This window comes from Pleurodeles waltl, chromosome 10 (genome assembly GCF_031143425.1).
Source record: "Pleurodeles waltl isolate 20211129_DDA chromosome 10, aPleWal1.hap1.20221129, whole genome shotgun sequence".
Taxonomy (NCBI): Eukaryota; Metazoa; Chordata; class Amphibia; order Caudata; family Salamandridae; genus Pleurodeles; species Pleurodeles waltl.
The window spans coordinates 73,172,869-73,192,820 of record NC_090449.1 but is presented as its reverse complement, the minus strand read 5'-3'; the positions used below and the strand labels follow the sequence as shown (position 1 = coordinate 73,192,820).

At 46.9% G+C, this 19,952-nt stretch overlaps 1 protein-coding gene across 7 annotated transcripts in view; it reads left to right on the top strand.

Annotated features, from left to right (window-relative positions):
- TRAF7 (TNF receptor associated factor 7) overlaps positions 1–19,952 on the top strand; it is a 204,588-nt gene that overhangs the window by 36,179 nt on the left and 148,457 nt on the right. For 2 of the 7 annotated variants that reach the window (XM_069209733.1, XM_069209737.1), the window contains exon 2: positions 17,665–17,779. The exons of 1 other annotated variant lie outside the window; for it this stretch is intronic. In XM_069209733.1, the coding sequence (XP_069065834.1) occupies positions 17,699–17,779 (81 nt within the window). In that variant the 5' untranslated portion in view covers positions 17,665–17,698. Of the gene's footprint in view, positions 1–581; positions 873–3,001; positions 3,043–4,623; positions 4,950–17,664; positions 17,780–19,952 lie in introns of those variants that run through there. 4 more of the 7 variants (XM_069209738.1, XM_069209734.1, XM_069209735.1 and 1 more) reach the window with 4 other exon arrangements.

The following is a 19,952-nucleotide window of genomic DNA, read 5'->3' as shown; positions in this document are numbered from 1 at the left end:
GTGACCCTGGCGAGACTACCCGAGAAACTGTTGCAGTCAGGGGCTCTTCCGCTGCCGGGGGGGGGGGGGGGGGGGGGTTGTTTGCAGCGGGTTGTAGGTTGAACGCTCTCTCCTGTACTTACCTGCCAAGTGTTTCTGGTAAGCCGGTGCTGACCCCAAGAAAAAGGCGAGGAAACCCCCCAGGGTGTCCAACTGCTGGCGTGTCAAGCACTGGTCTACCCCGGAAGCAAAGTCACAGATCGCAGCGTGGGGTGTCACAGGGACTGTTAAGAGGCTTTTAGAAAGTAAACGATTAAATGTTAAAAGTGATAAAAGGTCACCCGCAAAGATGTCAGAACTTTTGTGGCTGGAGATCCCGCGTCTGTGTTTTTATTTATTTGTGTTCTTTACCGCGGTACGTTGTTATCCCTTTTGTGCAAAGCTTGCGTCCCCCGTACTAGCTGGGGTCCCGCAGAGCTGCGGGTGGGGCGCCCCGCCCTGCGATCCTCCTTTAAAGGGAGGTGGGGTGCTGCCGGGTGGGTGGCCCCGGATGTGGCCAGTGCGGGGATTCCCCGGCCCTGTTTACTTCTCAGCCGCCGCTCTGCGTGCCTCTCCGTGTGCATCAGTCTCGGAGGGGGAGCGCCGAGTCAAAGAGAGGCGCATCCCAGCAGAGACAGAGGGAGGGCGCCGAGGAGGAGGGCGAAGAGAGAGAGGAAGTGATCCAGGGGAGGACGTGGGAGCAAGACACTGAAACGGAGGGAGATGCGACACTGGGACGAAGAAGAAAGGGGTACATTGTTACTGAGAGAGAAGAAAAGTTCGATGATGAGAGGTTTCAAGACGGAGTGAGAGGTGGTCACGCTTAGGAGGGAGGTGCGCTCACCCTGCGGCAGGTGAGAGACTTGTGATGGAGCGACACTCACAGGAGTGAGAGGCGGTCACGCTTAGGAGGGAGGCACGCTCACCCTGCTGCAGGTGAGACGTGATGGAGAGACACTCACAGGAGTGAGAGGCGGTCACGCTTAGGAGGGAGGCACGCTCACCCTGCTGCAGGTGAGACGTGATGGAGAGACACTCACAGGAGTGAGAGGTGGTCACGCTTAGGAGGGAGTTGCGCTCACCCTGCTGCAGGTGACAGGCTTGTGATGGAGCGACACTCACAGGAGTGAGAGGCGGTCACGCTTAGGAGGGAGGCACGCTCACCCTGCTGCAGGTGAGACGTGATGGAGAGACACTCACAGGAGTGAGAGGCGGTCACGCTTAGGAGGGAGTTGCGCTCACCCTGCTGCAGGTGACAGGCTTGTGATGGAGAGACACAGGAGTGAGAGGTGGTCACGCTTAGGAGGGAGGTGCACTCACCCTGCTGCAGGTGACAGGCTTGTGATGGAGAGACACAGGAGTGAGAGGCGGTCACGTGTAGGAGGGAGGCACGCTCACCCTGCTGCAGGTGAGAGCCTTGTGATGGAGAGACGCTTTCAGGAGTGAGAGGCGGTCACGTGTAGGAGGGAGGCACGCTCACCCTGCTGCAGGTGAGAGACTTGTGATGGAGCGACACTCACAGGAGTGAGAGGCGGTCACGCTTAGGAGGGAGGTGCGCTCACCCTGCTGCAGGTGAGAGACTTGTGATGGAGCGACACTCACAGGAGTGAGAGGCGGTCACGCTTAGGAGGGAGGCACGCTCACCCTGCTGCAGGTGAGACGTGATGGAGAGACACTCACAGGAGTGAGAGGCGGTCACGCTTAGGAGGGAGGCACGCTCACCCTGCTGCAGGTGAGAGCCTTGTGATGGAGAGACGCTTTCAGGAGTGAGAGGTGGTCACGCTTAGGAGGGAGGTGCGCTCACCCTGCTGCAGGTGAGACGTGATGGAGAGACACTCACAGGAGTGAGAGGCGGTCACGCTTAGGAGGGAGGCACGCTCACCCTGCTGCAGGTGAGAGCCTTGTGATGGAGAGACGCTTTCAGGAGTGAGAGGCGGTCACGTGTAGGAGGGAGGCACGCTCACCCTGCTGCAGGTGACAGGCTTGTGATGGAGAGATACTTACAGGAGTGAGAGGCGGTCACGCTTAGGAGGGAGGCACACTCACCCTGCTGCAGGTGAGACGTGATGGAGAGACACTCACAGGAGTGAGAGGCGGTCACGCTTAGGAGGGAGTTCCGCTCACCCTGCTGCAGGTGAGAGCCTTGTGATGGAGAGACGCTTTCAGGAGTGAGAGGTGGTCACGCTTAGGAGGGAGGTGCGCTCACCCTGCTGCAGGTGAGACGTGATGGAGAGACACTCACAGGAGTGAGAGGCGGTCACGCTTAGGAGGGAGGCACGCTCACCCTGCTGCAGGTGAGAGCCTTGTGATGGAGAGACGCTTTCAGGAGTGAGAGGCGGTCACGTGTAGGAGGGAGGCACGCTCACCCTGCTGCAGGTGACAGGCTTGTGATGGAGAGATACTTACAGGAGTGAGAGGCGGTCACGCTTAGGAGGGAGGCACACTCACCCTGCTGCAGGTGAGACGTGATGGAGAGACACTCACAGGAGTGAGAGGCGGTCACGCTTAGGAGGGAGTTCCGCTCACCCTGCTGCAGGTGACAGGCTTGTGATGGAGAGACACAGGAGTGAGAGGTGGTCACGCTTAGGAGGGAGGTGCGCTCACCCTGCTGCAGGTGAGAGCCTTGTGATGGAGAGACGCTTTCAGGAGTGAGAGGCGGTCACGTGTAGGAGGGAGGCACGCTCACCCTGCTGCAGGTGACAGGCTTGTGATGGAGAGATACTTACAGGAGTGAGAGGTGGTCACGCTTAGGAGGGAGGCACGCTCACCCTGCTGCAGGTGAGAGCCTTGTGATGGAGAGACGCTTTCAGGAGTGAGAGGCGGTCACGTGTAGGAGGGAGGCACGCTCACCCTGCTGCAGGTGACAGGCTTGTGATGGAGAGATACTTACAGGAGTGAGAGGTGGTCACGCTTAGGAGGGAGGCACGCTCACCCTGCGGCAGGTGAGAGCCTTGTGATGGAGAGATACTTACAGGAGTGAGAGGTGGTCACGCTTAGGAGGGAGGTGCGCTCACCCTGCGGCAGGTGAGAGACTTGTGATGGAGCGACACTCACAGGAGTGAGAGGCGGTCACGCTTAGGAGGGAGGCACGCTCACCCTGCTGCAGGTGAGAGCCTTGTGATGGAGAGACACTCACAGGAGTGAGAGGCGGTCACGCTTAGGAGGGAGGCACACTCACCCTGCTGCAGGTGAGACGTGATGGAGAGACACTCACAGGAGTGAGAGGCGGTCACGCTTAGGAGGGAGTTGCGCTCACCCTGCTGCAGGTGACAGGCTTGTGATGGAGAGACGCTTTCAGGAGTGAGAGGCGGTCACGTGTAGGAGGGAGGCACGCTCACCCTGCTGCAGGTGAGAGCCTTGTGATGGAGAGACACTCACAGGAGTGAGAGGCGGTCACGCTTAGGAGGGAGGCACGCTCACCCTGCGGCAGGTGAGACGTGATGGAGAGACACTCACAGGAGTGAGAGGCGGTCACGCTTAGGAGGGAGGCACGCTCACCCTGCTGCAGGTGAGACGTGATGGAGAGACACTCACAGGAGTGAGAGGCGGTCACGCTTAGGAGGGAGGCACGCTCACCCTGCTGCAGGTGAGAGACTTGTGATGGAGCGACACTCACAGGAGTGAGAGGTGGTCACGCTTAGGAGGGAGGCACGCTCACCCTGCGGCAGGTGAGAGCCTTGTGATGGAGAGACACTTACAGGAGTGGGAGGGAGGGAGGCACGCTCACCCTGCTGCAGGTGAGAGCCTTGTGATGGAGAGACACTTACAGGAGTGAGAGGTGGTCACGCTTAGGAGGGAGGCACGCTCACCCTGCTGCAGGTGAGAGACTTGTGATGGAGAGACGCTTTCAGGAGTGAGAGGCGGTCACGCTTAGGAGGGAGGTGCGCTCACCCTGCTGCAGGTGAGAGCCTTGTGATGGAGAGACGCTTTCAGGAGTGAGAGGCGGTCACGTGTAGGAGGGAGGCACGCTCACCCTGCTGCAGGTGACAGGCTTGTGATGGAGAGATACTTACAGGAGTGAGAGGTGGTCACGCTTAGGAGGGAGGCACGCTCACCCTGCGGCAGGTGAGAGCCTTGTGATGGAGAGACACTTACAGGAGTGGGAGGGAGGGAGGCACGCTCACCCTGCTGCAGGTGAGAGCCTTGTGATGGAGAGACGCTTTCAGGAGTGAGAGGCGGTCACGTGTAGGAGGGAGGCACGCTCACCCTGCTGCAGGTGACAGGCTTGTGATGGAGAGATACTTACAGGAGTGAGAGGTGGTCACGCTTAGGAGGGAGGCACGCTCACCCTGCTGCAGGTGACAGGCTTGTGATGGAGAGATACTTACAGGAGTGAGAGGTGGTCACGCTTAGGAGGGAGGCACGCTCACCCTGCTGCAGGTGAGAGCCTTGTGATGGAGAGACACTTACAGGAGTGAGAGGTGGTCACGCTTAGGAGGGAGGTGCGCTCACCCTGCTGCAGGTGAGAGCCTTGTGATGGAGAGACACTTACAGGAGTGGGAGGGAGGCACGCTCACCCTGCTGCAGGTGAGAGCCTTGTGATGGAGAGACACTTACAGGAGTGGGAGGGAGGGAGGCACGCTCACCCTGCTGCAGGTGAGAGCCTTGTGATGGAGAGATGCTTTCAGGAGTGAGGTGCCCCACAGATGCTGGGAGACGAGCGGCGGAGGCAGCTGAACACGGGGCAGTCAGCAGGACGAGGACATGTGGACGCCGGAGAGGAGGACAGGCTGTGATTGGCGCTGGAGTGAGACCATCGCGGGAGCTGGCACTGCCTCGGTGCTTAGTTTGTGCCAGGGCCCTCTTCGGGAGACCTCCGCAGCTGCTCCCCCCACTGACCCTGCCAGGGCTGCCAGTGGCGGTACCCACACAACTCCTAACCATCACACTCCGACAAGTGTGACGATTCAGACTGTTCGAGGCCCCCAAAGGTATGAGAATGGCTTAGGCGGTGATATTAGTTGTTTTTAATCTATAATATAATGAACCAATAAACAGCTGTTGTTCTGCTCATCCCTTAATTACGCGGACAGCACCACTATGCTGCAGCAGCCATAAGTGCCGGTGCTGACAATTAAGTGCCGGTGCCAGCATCGGCAATCACCGGCCCAAATTAAGCACTGGACTACCCGAGGATTAGTGCAAAGGGACAGCAATAGCTTAGGAGGTGGAGATGGCGGGATGAGGATAGATGGACTTTATGTATTTATGTTTGCTGTTTCTTTGTGCAAATTTAAATTATGATGACATTCCTCGGTAGCCTGAGAGCGCTTTACATTATTAGTGGAAAGTAACATACGAATAACCAGCATTGGCAAAGCCACTGGGCATCACCTTTGTGAACTCTGGCTTTGCCACTGGTTTTTAGTGACACTGTACTCCGTGCGTGCTGACATTTTTCCAGGGGTCAAAAACTATGGTTTGTGCTGCAGCAGAGGGCTGCATGATGCGTGCAGGGTGGGGTGAGGGGCAGGTGGATGAAGGTAGGTGGAGTGAAGGATGTACGTCATGCGGACTGTGAGCCATGGAGTTATTTTGAGGGATTCATTCCATACTGACATCTGAATTATGTCCCTCATCTCTATAAAGTAGACAGATTGACAGTAGTGTGCTGTGCTGTACCTGAGTCGCTGTCACTCTACCACACCCTGGGGCAAGTGTTCTCTGCTTGCTACCGGTGCCTTTAGTGAGTCAGGTATTCATAGAAAGTAGCTTGGCTATTGCATTTCAATGAAATAGACTCTTAGGCCTCACAATATTCATGTTCCTTTGGCCCCTCATCTGTAAGCATTAAGGAATTAGGAATGCTTAGAAACGGACTCGGGTAAGGTAGCAAGTGCCATAAAACCCTATGACAGCCCACCCCCTGCTTTGTTGAAAGTTCTCCTACAAAAGTTACTGACAAAAGGAGCACATTGGCTTGTTCTTCTAATAGCCACTAGTGATATCTGCGCAGATTCTTACTTTATTGCTCTTGATTATATCACTGTGTAGTTTTAGATTCTTATGAAAAGTCCTCTGAGTGTCTACCTGCATTGGTTTAGTTGATCTTATTAAAATCTTTTATAGTGTTTTGTTGATATGTGAATTACAAATAATACATGAATCTGTAAATATGCTTCGTTGATGAAGACTATCCTTTTTCAGCACTTGTGTGTTAACACTCATCACTGAAGTAAAAGCTGAGAAATGTGCACCAGATATTTGAGCAAATTACATTTAACTGCGGGACTCTGCTTAGATACAGGATAGTTGAAAAGAAGAGTCACTGCAAGGTTTCATGCGTGAATGGACTTTTTGCAATCTGCATGCAACAGTGGTGCTGAAATTACTGTTGCATCACTAAAGTCCCAGAGATTGTGAAAAATTCACGTGTCACACAAAAACAAGTGTAGCCGATGTATCCAGCAGGAGAGCGGAAAGGATGTAGTATGTAGCAGGCGGTACATTTTGGAGTACACCTATGCAAATATATAGCTACAGTATAATGTGGTAGTGCACCGACATTACAAACAACATATTTTCCAATGAAATGACAATTACATTTACCAAGACATAACGTTTTACTGATCAAACTATGCAGCCAACAACAAAAATGTGTGGAAATAGGCATCACTGAGTGTTCTGATAATATTAACATCTTTGTTTCTACCACACTTCAGAATTACCAAAAAAAACGGTGCTTCATTTGTGTTTACCTAATGCTGATATATTCTGAAATAATTGTACAGTTCATTTGCGGGCATTTCAATTTTGTTGTGCACTAGAAAGAAAAAAAAAATCCTGCAGCCTTTTCACACTCCCAGTGCCCAGCAAGATTGTTACATAAATCATTTCACTTTGCAGTCAGTGAAAGAAATGTAAACACCAAGCTCTCTTTAAACACAAACAGCAATTTGCTGGAAGGCAGAACATTTGGCCTCTGTCTTTGTATGCACTGCAATTATGACAAGATGAAAACAAATTGTCAAGGCCTCCTTATTGCTCATTTGACTTCTGAGCTCCAGCATGTTTATATTGGGGGTGCTTCAGCGCCCGCACCCTCTTACATCCAGTGCCCATGCATGGGCATGAAAATGAGGATGATAATTTTTTAAGTTACGCTGTTGGTAAAGAGCATTGGCCACAATAAACAAGCTCAAAGACAGAACATTGTTCCTCTCAGACATGCAAGATTGATGAACTGATAAAATCAGTCAAGCAGAAAAGTAGTGGGCAAGAACCTTTTCAACAAAATACATGTGAACTAGCACAGTGGTTCCCAACCTGTGGTCCGGGGACCCCTGGGGGTCCGCAAAGCCTCCTCAGGGGGTCCGCGACTGTTTAGAAAATTATATAATATTAACAGATTAGGTCTCCAGCTTTCAGTTATAAATTCAGGATTCAGTATGGATTCAGTGGGGATCCCTGGGTTCTAGTAAGGATAAAGTGGTGGTCCACAGAAGTAAAAAGGTTGGGAAACACTGAACTAGCACATAAGGGACAAAACTAAAAACAAATGGCTCTCGTGGAGTGCTTCACAAAAAAAAAAAAAAAAGAGTTCCCAGAAAGTGAACACTTATGGAAGAATACAAATAGCCAGTCAGAGAGGTGATAAACAGGCTGTGGTCCATGAGAGGGGCAAATACATGCTGGACAACCTAAAACAAAGCCAGCATATAGAGAGCAAATGTGGGTTCCAGTACACAGAGCCAATGGCAACCAGTGGGTGGAAGACATTGCTAGGGAAGCTTGTAGCAAGTCCCTAATATGTGTTTGCAACTAGGCAGCTGCGCTGAGTGGTTGGCTTTGACCTAAAAATGAATTTCATACACAGTACATTGGAAAGGGTAAATTACAAGAGAATAATTTAATTACATGAAAAACAGAATAGCCAAAAAGATGACAATGGAAACAACATGAGAGAGTGAAGCAACCAATGTGACAAATAGAGCAAATACACAAAATCCTTTTGAGGAACGCAAGGGGAGCAAAATACAGTAGACGTAAAGCCAAATACTGATGCATATGGTTAGCAGAAAAACTTAATTAGTCCCAGGGGATATTGTGATGTGGAAAGCTCGTGAGAAGTTTAAGGTAGTTGGGGAGTGGAGGCAAGCCAGGTTTGGGTGAGTGAAAAATGTTAGGAGGCATGTAGGGAGCACATAAGAAATGGAGGGGATAGAAGCCAGGGGTGTGTCCTGATGAGATGTTCAGCGTGCCATGTAGAAGGAGTACAGGAAGAACATGGCCTAAGAGTCTGAGCTTACTCAAAAGTATCCTTCGAAGAGCTTAATTTTCAGGTCATTCTTGATCTTCAGGCGTGGAAGGCTCATTAGCTCAGAGAAGTGCGCCCAGATAATGGTAGAAGTTGCCTTGCTAGTGGACTGGGTGATAAATGCTTGCTGCGATGTGGGAAGGGCATGCAGCGAGGATGGAAGACTGGGAAGCAGGTATAGCAAAACTGCCAAATGGCACCAGATCACGTGCGGCACCTTCAGCCAGATTGGGCATTTTACCCTACACCACTGAAGCAATCGGGGACTTGTAATTTTTCCTTTTTCACATTGTAAATAAGAGAGTTGCCTGGACGTCAGCAAGGACTACCTGTCCCGTAATCACCAATACCAGCAGGAGAGAGAGGGCGGAGGAAGTGGAGTGTCCCACCTCCTTTCACCTGAAGCGATTGAATGCCTACCTGATCCCACAGCGTAGGATGCTTTCTTGGGCGGGCACCAGCAGTGACTACCTGTCCCATGATCATCAGTGCCAGTAGGCTTGAGAGAGCAGAGATGGTGGTGGTCTCCCCCCTCCAAACACCTGAGGAGTTTAAAAGTGCCTACCAGGGTGCGCCTGGTCACAGCCCGGGCAGGACAAGAGCAGGCCTGTTTGCACCCGTCAGCGGCTGGTCTGAGCCACCCCTCCTTAGCCCTTCTCCGACTGTTGCTTGATTGCTTTTTCCTCTCTCAGCCATCATGGGTAAGCACAAGCTAATACCATGAAGCCATTCTAACCTTCACGGTAGCAATACTTTTACTGCTATTGAGAGAGCTGTATGTGTTGTCACTAAACAAATGATTCTCACTGGGAGGAGACAGTTGTTAAGAGTTTATGGACACTGCACATCAGTCTGCTGTTTTTGACTCATCCGAGGCAATCCCTAGCACTTGCAGATGAGAACTAGATTATTGTGCAGCATCAGTCTTCCTGCACAGCTGAGACTACATCCCCCACTGCCCCGGCAGCGAAAAGGACATCAAGGGGAACCCGACTCGAGATATCCATTGGAATTAAATCTTCAGATAGTTACCTCTAATGGTACTGTTTTGATTCTACAGGCTTGCATTTTATGGAATAATGTTGTGACAGATTTAGCATAATTCTGAAAAGATGGATTGCTACAGATTTGTAGAGTGTTTAGGATGTGTCGAGTCGTATAGATTAGCTGCTGGCGCTCCAAAAAAACATTTGCCCTAATACATCATCCGCCAGTCAATATGCCATCAGCAATATCTTCTACTAATAGCATAAGCGACCCTTTGGCGCAGCCCAGTTTATCGCCACTATTGTGTGATACGTCCCCTCCAGCTGAATCATTCCTGAGTCCAAATGAATGAATACAAGGAGGTATAGGTGGAGCTCCTTTACCAACTGGCCCTGCCATAGTCTCTAATGTGACTTCAGTGGGTGAGATGGTGTCACAGAGGTTGTCACCTTTACAGCACTGCCAAGCAGTGTTCAGCTACATCTGCCACCTTCCACCTGCCCTTTTGTATTAATTTAAGCAAGTGCACCACCCCTCAAACGTAACCACGAGGAAACAATTAACCATCAAAGCCATTCACCGGCTTTTCACTAAACAAGGATGTAACACAGTTAACAATAATCAAATCCTCACGACAAGGAGGCTAGACTGGGTTGGATTGCCCACCAAGAATTGTGTTGTAGTTACATTGTCAGGGTCCCATTTATGTCAGAATTTTTCTATCACCAGCTTTCTGTGCGAATATTAACCGGGGGATAACATCTCTCCATTTGGGATTTTTCTATAAACCACCCCCTCTCACAAGCACCCAGTAGTAGTATTGTGTTGTACACCACCAGCACAGTCAGATCCAAAGGGGGTTCCTTATGCCAAGGCTGAAGCAACAGTTATGAAGCACCTAGAAGTGACTGACTGGAGACATCCTATGCAGCCGGTTCGCTATTAGCGGGAAGAACGAACACAGTCATGTCAACTAAATTGGAGTGAACCCTTGTAGAGCTAAGAGCCTGCTGTTCATTGCCCTGCTGAGTTGGAATATCGCAGGGATTAATGTTTCATTCTGATTGGCCACCATTGATTGATATGTACAATATCATTCTTTTCCAGGAAACCTTGTCTTTTTCTTCATTATCATGTATTGGTTTTGCATGTTGTTATACTCCCAGTCCCTCTTCACATTCTGGATGGGCCAGTAGTGTATTGTCAATTTGGATTAAGTTATCGCTGAAATGATCATTGAGTGTCATGGAGACTAAGAGTAATGAGTTACAGGCTCCGCCTCTAAAGGGGGCAATAGCATTTTCACTTTCACTTTTACTTTTTCATTTTGTATAATAATGCCTTTGTGAACTGTGTCCGTCCTAAATATGCTGTTCTGCTTAGTCTTATCGATGAGGTTAGGAGGAAGCCTTGTCTGGCCACACAGCAGTTTAATGCCACCCTCTGCGGGGTCGTTGATGCCAGATTGTCTACCAATGCTTCTTGTTTGGTCTCTATTGCTGTCAGTTTGATCGATGGTTGTGGTCATCATTGGGGTTTAAAACTTGCTAACGATATTTCTTCTCATGATTGAATAAATATGCTCAATTTGCGCAGTATGGGCCAAGAAAGATTCTGTCATATAATGGGAGGGCCTGCGCCTCGTTGATTGATTATGTTTTCTTGTCACATGGTTTATTGAATTAACCTTCTGTCTGGGGGAATTTTCGATGTTAGCTTAGGGGATCACAGTCCCTAGCTACCAGATGTGCTTTCCCTCTGTCCACATACGAATGCCTTAGAAAATCCATCACATGCCTCAACAAATCCATCACATGCCTCAAACTGCAGCACAGTGGACTGAGCTTCCAGTGCTGAAGAATTACTTGCTCATATAGGCAAAAATATTCTTAAACAGTTTGTTTTTTACTTGTCTGTCTGAAGCTGGCACTGGGCTTTGTGGTTTCATTGCTGTTGAGGGTGTATGTCATAAAATACATCAAGCTCTTTTGAAAGGATTGCATAAAATTAAAGCTGGCCCAAGATGGTTCGACCGCGCATGTTCTTGTGCATGTTTGCCTCAAGCTCTGTTAACTACACCTTAGGATACTGAGGAGGTTAGAATCTCCCGCTCTCCGTATGAGCAGATACTGTAAGGAAGAGAGGCAGAGATTAATAGTGTTACTTGGGATCGTTTGACTCTTGCCAAGAACACGAGAAGCCAGCAGCCTAGGTCTTTTTTGATCCACAGTAAATGCTATTGAAACGTTCTACAGTGGACACATTATGCTGAGCAGTCATTTTACTGGTACTCAGTGGGTTTCTAATTTTAAAGCAATCTCCAGCCCACCGTCTCACAGAGACTTATTGGAACTCTTGATTAAAAAATGGTTGGATTTGAGAGGGGAACTTGTTTTTAAAGTAGACGAAGTGGCTAATCCCAAATCCCAGAGTTCCGCAGGGAAAGCTCCATGGATCTGACTGGGTGCCCATTGATTTAGTGAAATGCAGACTACATTTGTGGACTGCTCTGCCCTCTGTTGTTAACAATACTTCTATAACAGTTAAACTTCCCAGCTCATGTGCCACTTCTGTTAATGTACCTATTTTCAGAAAGGGGAATCGATTGGAACCGAGCTGCTACCTGCCCATTTCACTAATTGACAGCACAGCTAAGGTCGTTGGCAGAGTACTCTATAATTGAGTACTGGACCGGGTGAAGCTCACTGTTATCATTGACCCATGGCCATGCCAGGAGGGTTTTAGGGAGAAGCTAGGTACGTTGCATCAGTACATAAACTTAAATCATATCGGAGAGTCACCATCGCAGCTTTTTGTCCCTAGTGTTTTATGGACCTGTCGTTAGCGTTTGACAATGTTAATCGCACTAAGCTATAGCTGTCAATTTTGAATATGCCCCAAAAATGTTAAAAGCAGCTAGACTAACAAGCATTTGCAATGCAGCGGGTCTCGCATTTGCTCGAGTTAGCGCTATTAGTGCTGTAAACCCCTAACCGGACTTTTCTTGCCACATAAACTGAAAATGAAAAGTAAAACAGTTTCACATAAGCGAGCCGATTTACAGCGCCACGGCATCAGCGTGAAGCAGCACACAAAAGGAAAAAGAAGTTCGCTCGCAGTCAAACGTATCCGCAAAAGTGCCATTTGTGTTGACGAGGCTAAGCATTGCTGACACGTAGCCTGCACTGTGGGCAACTCTATTCTTTTCTCTGAGCGCTCACCCAGTGCTCTTGTTCCTTATTTCTCTTTTACTCCTCAGACTTGGCTCTTCCAACTATACAGCTGTTCTTCCAATGCAAATGCATCTTTTTCCTCTCTTTCAAGTAGCTTCTTTCATTTTGGTGACAGGTCATGCCACTTCCTCTGCCCTGATGGCTTCTCACTTTGCTACGTCCTTCTCCTCCAGAATTGATAATCTTTGATCTTACGCTGCTCTCAACTGTTTCCCTCCTTTGCTCTCATTCAGCTGCTCCGAACCAATTTTTTATTATCTAACTCTGAACTATTTTATTTCGTTCCAAAAGCCCTGCTTCCTCTGACCCCCCCCGTCCATCATGTCACTCTCGTTTACCTGCCACTCTTATTCACACTCGCCTAACGCACTCACTTAGTCGTCTTGTTCATGCAACAAATATTATGAAAAAATGTCAGTCAAAGCCAGTTAACTAAAATTGATAAAATGTGTTTTAGAATATCGATCTATGAATGACAATCTAATGACACAAAATCTGCATATATCCCCAGCTCGCCCTCTTATTATTCTCATGAGTAGTTCACTCTGTACTAGTTAACTGTGTTCCCAATTCCTTGCTCCCTCTGGCCCTCTTCCATCATTTCATTCTCCTGTCTGTCATCATGCGGCCCCTTCCACTTTCACACTCCCTCCGATATGGCTTGTGATCCTGGATATTTAAATTTACAATTTGCAGGCTCGACCCTAAAAAGTACATTGAACTATGCGATAATTTTTAGGCAATTGCAAGGCGAAATAGAAACAGTCGAATGTTGAGATTTGTACCCCAGTTACAGAAAGGGGACACAATTGAATTAGGAGCTGTCAGAAGAGATGGGTTTTAGATGATTTTTGTTAGTAAGTAGCGGGCGGGGGAGGGCTTCTTCATGATATTCAGCGGCAGGGCCTTCCTGGTAGTAGTAACCCCAGATAAGGATTGATTTGTTATTTCTTCTAATTTGACTCCTCTCCTGGCAACACCTTATCTAGGTGTTTGTCCTTGTTCCAGTCTGGGCTGTTCTCTCACATGTTCCACCATAACCAATAGAATGACCCTCTTTCCCGCACCTTTTTTTTTCCCTGCTCTCCACCACCATCTATAGTATTCCCTCCCAATTCTCGGTTTTCAAGAACTAATCCTGGTTTCATTACTGAGTCCTCATTCTATAAACACATTGCCTCTACTGCCGCCACATTCTGTTTCCAGCTACCACAGCTGTGGAAAGTACAACCCTTTTTTTTTTTTACATCGCAGCATACCAGACAGCTGGTTTGCTAAAGACATCTTGGGGTGCATTCTGAAAGTTAACCTAGGAATTCATTCTGCCCTTTTCTTGCCATTGGCTTTGTGATTTGTAACTCAGTTTCTTGCTTTCCGTTTCTTGGCTTTGTTTTGGGCTATCCACCTTGAGTTCATAACTTTCCTTGCCCAAACCTTATTTACAGTATCCTTTTAGTGCTCCTTTTCTGTAAAAAGCATGTAACTCTTGTTACCTTTTCACATTTGATGTGCATTCAAAGACTGAGGTCAAGTGTCAGGTGCTGTCTTCCGAAGGAGCTTGTATGCTTTTCTTTCTCTGACTTCAAAGTGAGAGGATTTTTACGCCAATCTTTCTAGATACTGTGGGTAAGAGAATTGTTTCTAGCACACAACAACATTTACATGAACTGTGTAAGTATTTCAGAATATATCCGAATTAGGAACACAAATGATGCACATTCTTTATTTCTAAATAGTGATTGAAACAAATACTTAAATTTGATCAAAACAAATCATTAGACTAAGTGATTCAATTTCCACATATTTTCATATGTGCACTGTATAGTTTTATTAGTAGAACTGCATATCTGTGCAAATGTAATGGTCATTTCAGTTGAAATTGTCTGTGATGGCAGTGTGCTACCACACCATAAATAATCCATTCTGTGCCACCCCATTCCACTGAACTCTCTGCACCACTCCACTTTACATAACTCCACACCACTGCACCCCACCACTCTACGCCACTTCACGCTATGAAGTGGGGTAATCCATTCTGCGCCACCCCATTCCACTGAACTCTCTGCACCACTCCACTTTACATAACTCCACACCACTGCACCACTCCACGCCACTTCACGCTATGAAGTGCCGTAGATGTGCCAATGTAAAGTGCACTCTTGTCAATCTACTCTACACCACTACATTCTTCCCGACTGCACTCTTCCCCACTGCACTCTTCTACACCACCCACTCTATGCTTCTCTGCACCGCTCTATGCCTCTGCACTGTGTGGAGCTCGACACAACTCTGCACAGTACACCACTGCATTCTGTGCTACTCGACTCTACTCTGCGCCACTGCACTCTGCAACACTGCAAAAATAATACAAAAACCTGCCACCCAAATAATTAGTATTTGTGAAAATCATCCAGAGTTGATATCCGAAATATTTCAAGCCACACAATAGTACAAAACTTGGACTTATTAATTCAGTCACTTTTGTACTGCTTTTTAGCAATAATGCATAAATATTTTTATCAATTGCCACCTGAGCTAAACAATAAGGAATTACTTTAACTGAACAAAGAATTATAGCATAGAGAAACAATCGCGTCACATATCATCATGATGCAAAGAAAAAGCCCCGTATCCCCATCTCTACCAAACTCATTTGCAATTCACAATCTTCTCAATCATACCTCATTCATTCTAAACTCAAAGCACACAGCAGTAAAACCCAGCCACTGTCAAAAAACAAAAATGACACACCACCTGCCCCTGTAGAACCAACACTGCTGGAGATAAAAGCACACCGGGTATCCTTAGTATGTTGAACTGTTCAGTCTGTATAAATAGCTTTATCTACTCCCCTGGTCCCATTATGCACAATGAATAGTTATGACAAGATCAATTTCTACTGTATTAAACAACTGGAAAAATAATCTGTTGAATATAGCACTTGCCTTATTAGAATTCAAGGAGATAACACAGTATAGATTATTTTGTATTAATATGGGTAGTGTGGTTTATTGGTCTTCATTCCATATCCAAGAGCGCCAACCTGCTTTTTGGGTGAGCCAATATGTGGGGCCAACTTTTTCAGGTTGCTAAAGGCTAAAAAGAGGGGGCAAGGGAGGAGGGGACCACGGGCACAAGGCCTTATAGCAAAAGCAGAATAGTTCAACACTAGCGCGGTAAAGGGATCTACCGCCTCTAAAGAATTAGAGGCTGGGCTTCAGCAGAACAAATCCAACTACTCCCAGCAACAGAGGTATGTATTCACACTTAAGCCAAATAGGACAGATACAGAAAAGGAAAAGTGATTTTCCCTAAAGATGGTTAGAAGGGATATATAATAAAACTGAGATTCCAGGCTCACAATAGACATGCAAGGAAATGTGTCAAGAAAGGTATGCCCAGAATAGGAGGACTGGTCGCTGTAAATATAACAACGCTCTGTCTGTGTGTTTTTCATAACGGAGTCTACGCCACTGCACTCTACGCCACTCTCCTCTATTCTTCTCTGTGCCGCTGCACTCTACTGTTTACCACTCTAATCTATGCCATTGCTTTCTACGAAGCTTCATTGTATACTGTTGAATTCAGTGCCACTGCACTCTACGCCACTATAGTCTGCAACACTTTACACCAGTCCACTCTGTCACTCCAGTGTCTGCCACTCTACGTGACTCCACAGTATGCCACTCCAATACACGACACTCTTTGCCACTCCATTCTACAACACTCTACTCCACTCTTTGCAACTCCACTCTGACATTCCGTGCAACTCTCCTCTACGCCACCACCTTTTACCCATGCTGAACAGCAGCCACGCTGGTGTACAACATTGCCAAAACTCATTGGCAAAGCCAATAGCTCATGTGTAGGTGAGTGATATTGGCTTTTCCAATGCTTGTACTTTCTAAGCGGCTTAAGTGCGGCCTTACATCCTTCATTTTCTCTGTCTTGAATGCTGTCCTTGCTTTCTTACCTCTTTAAGCTCTGTTGTCAATCTGTCAGTCCGATTTATCGCTCATCTTTCTCCTTCTACCTGTTTGCCCAACTCCTGTTGTTTCTGTTAGTCCTTCTCCTCTTCTATTCCCCTATAGTGCATTAATTTTATTCATGGGCTTGCTCGAACCGATCATTCTTCTATTCTTCTACTCTTGCTTACTTCGTGTTCTCTTTCTCCCAGTTCCTTATCACACCACCCCAGCCTCCCTGTACACAGTATCCTCTTATATCATTGTTAATACTCACCTCTGAATAATCGAACTCCCCTCCCCCTCCGAACAAGACCAGAATGGAAACAAAATAGGCCTTGGCAAAAAAGTTCATCCAGCCCACACTGCAGGAGGCCAGGACTCTGACGAGACTGTTAGGGCATGGGTGGTCCCTGGCAGCCATCCAGCCCTGATACCAGCACCTAACCTGCAGCCCACCTGAAGAATAGCAGAGTGGCAGGGCTGACTCTTTCAGCCCACCCCTTACTGTAAAGATGGAGAAAATCTGCAGAAAAAATGGACGTGATATGTCAATGGACTGTGTTTGAAAATAGATGTGTGTGGCATTGTCAGAGTACGTGTATATGATGCAGATATCATTCGGCTTAAAAGAATTTCATCATCAGAAAGTTAAGGAACGGAGTGAAAGACTATAAAACCCTCGTGATCATGTTTATCTGTAATTTCCTTAGTTGGTGCTTAGCTTGCGATGGGTTTAATCTACCTGTTGGTGATTGCGAACAGTGCTTCATTCGTCTTGCTCACTTTTTCATCAGGACTGAAAAAGACCTGTAGCATGATTGTGTATGATTTTATATTGGTAGGTAAAAAAAATAAGGAGAAAATGATGGATGCTACCAAAAATACCATTCTTTCCCAAATTGCTGTTTCACATTTTCAAGTTTCTTCTGCATCTTGAGGAAGGGAAGTCACTTCAGCTCTTAGAACTCCACATCTGCAGATCCACTGCTAGTTTGTGTGATTAGTGATGAGTGCTGTCAGTGGCTCTTTGTTTCTTGGTCAACTTTCACCCATCCTGCCTTGCTGGGCCTGGAACCTTCCATCACAAATATGTGTGGCGCTTTACCTTATAATTTATAGAATTAAGTGTAACAAAATAAGTTGTGATCTTAGGTGTTGAAACTCGAAAAACACTGTATCGAATTCCCCCTTTGTCCTCTAGAATCAAGACTGTGTGCCGATGCTGACCTAGGATTATGAGCTCGAGCAAGACTACGCGCTACAACTGTTTCTCTGGTGGAGCAGCGAGTATCAGCCCTGCGGAAAACACCTCTCCAGTAAGATTGCATGGGGTTGATTATCTTCTCGTCTGAGGCTAGATTTAATAAGTGGTGCGTGCCCACACATGAATAAGTAGGAGCTAGGGTCCACTGATTATTGGTGGATCCCATGCCTGGTCATATTAGTAACATTGAGCCCGGAAATCTTGCTCAGCCTGTGCGATGCCCAAATCCATTAGGCTGATTTCCAGTTGAACAGGCCCATGGATAAACCACCAGTTTATTCATTTTGTATAGCACCACCCAACCAATCAGCTTAAGGCAACCATACTTCCCAACGTTGAGCTCAGAGAGTCTGATTATTCTAGACAATGTACAGCGACATCAGTTTGTCACAGGATGAAATGTCCTAACCCTGTCTACCATATGCTTGACTGGATATATAGCTATGTTCCAGCAAAAGCAGAGATAGATACACAGCTATATAAATATGATATAGACATATAAATGTATTTGTTTTGTAAAAAATGCATTTTCATATCTAAGCTGCATATTCTTATCTATATTTTGTTTGTCTTTCACTGCAAAGCAACAGTGAATGTCAGAGGTGTTGCATCAGCCTACATTAAGAAAATGATGCATACATTTGCAAATATTCATAAACATACAATGCAATCAGAGATTGAGGAATGCAGAGATTGTTTAACTCTAGCCGCCAAATTATGTCCTGCCCCAATTTAGCTCAAGGACTTTCCATTACTGTATCTCAGGCTAACTCTGTCCCCCATCCTATTCCTAAATCACACCCATACGTCTACTCCGTACCTATGCCTAAACCACTACTCTGGCCTCCTACTGATCCATCACCCTTGCCTACAAAATGTCCCTCATCCTAACACAACCTGAAAGAGGTATACCCTAACTCTACCCAAGCTAATTTTCATACCTTGTCTTCTTACTTCTTACTTTCTTTTTCCTGTTTTTTTTTTCTTCCTGTTTGTCTCCTTTTTAACCAAGGAGGAAAGCACAAATGTCACTTTAAACTGAGAGAATGAGCACAAGCAGCTACTAGAATACTATGTAATGCTGTAGGTTTTACATTAATTTTGGGCTGCACACACCAATATTTACAAAGAGCTGAAGATCCAGATAAATCATAGTCCCTTGACCAGTAGTGTGAGTAACGTGGTGTTGAACCAACGGGATACCCAAACAACAGCAAAGGGCTGACGCCCAGGCAGAGAATGGGCAGGTGGAAACATAAGGGACCCTGCCAAGAGCTTTGGAAGAAAAGGAGCAGCACAAACTCCGCACAGCATACATTAGAGTTACAGCCTGGTGCACTACAAATTCCTGCAGTGCTTGGATACTCATTGGGTGGCCTACAAGCACGTGTTCAGAATTGAAGACTTTACATTGAAGTGAATTCAGTGTTTGGATGTTAGATTGCCTGAGTAGTAAAGTTGGTCATATAGCGGTTTTATCAGTGCTTTTGTTCCTTTATTCAGCCACTGCATCTTAGAAAAACTTTGTTATTCTTTAGATTATTTTTCTGGTATCATTTTATCCGATCCCTCTCTTCATCAGAAGATAATTGTGTAAGCAGAAGTCACTGTTCCCTCCTTTCCAAACAGGCTCTGGTTAAAATAAAAGTTTTTTTTTTCTTCAGATGTATTCATTTGTCCAATTTAGAGCTGCACACTTTTTTCTGTTGATCTTAAATCCCAGTTGCTCAATTTTGTGATCCTTGAGTTGTTACGTTTGCAGTGAACGGACATGGCTCCCTTAACTTATTCTAACTGGTGGCATACTTGTAAGGAGTAAGGGCTTTAGGCATTTATCACTCCAGCCTTTCAAGTGCTGAAAAAGATCTAATGGGGGTCATATCAAATCCATAAGGTGGATCTCTTACTCTGTCCTGGTGCACACAATCTACACTTTTCATTTATTCACCTGCTGTATCAAAAGAAGGGTGCTTAAATGTGAAGACTTCTCTGTGAAGGAAGTCTCCTTTAGATGCCTGTAAGATGTTAACACTTGAGAAAGGTGCCGGAGTGTGGATGAAGGCAGAGGTAAAAAGATGCATGCACCTACCCACAGGTATGCCTGCAGTAAGTCAAGAGGAGATATGACTGTAACGTGCCGCTTAATACCAGCAAGCCATTATGGGGCATATAAAAGGACATATGAGTTCTCTTAACAGCACGACCACTTGCATCTTAGCAACCTC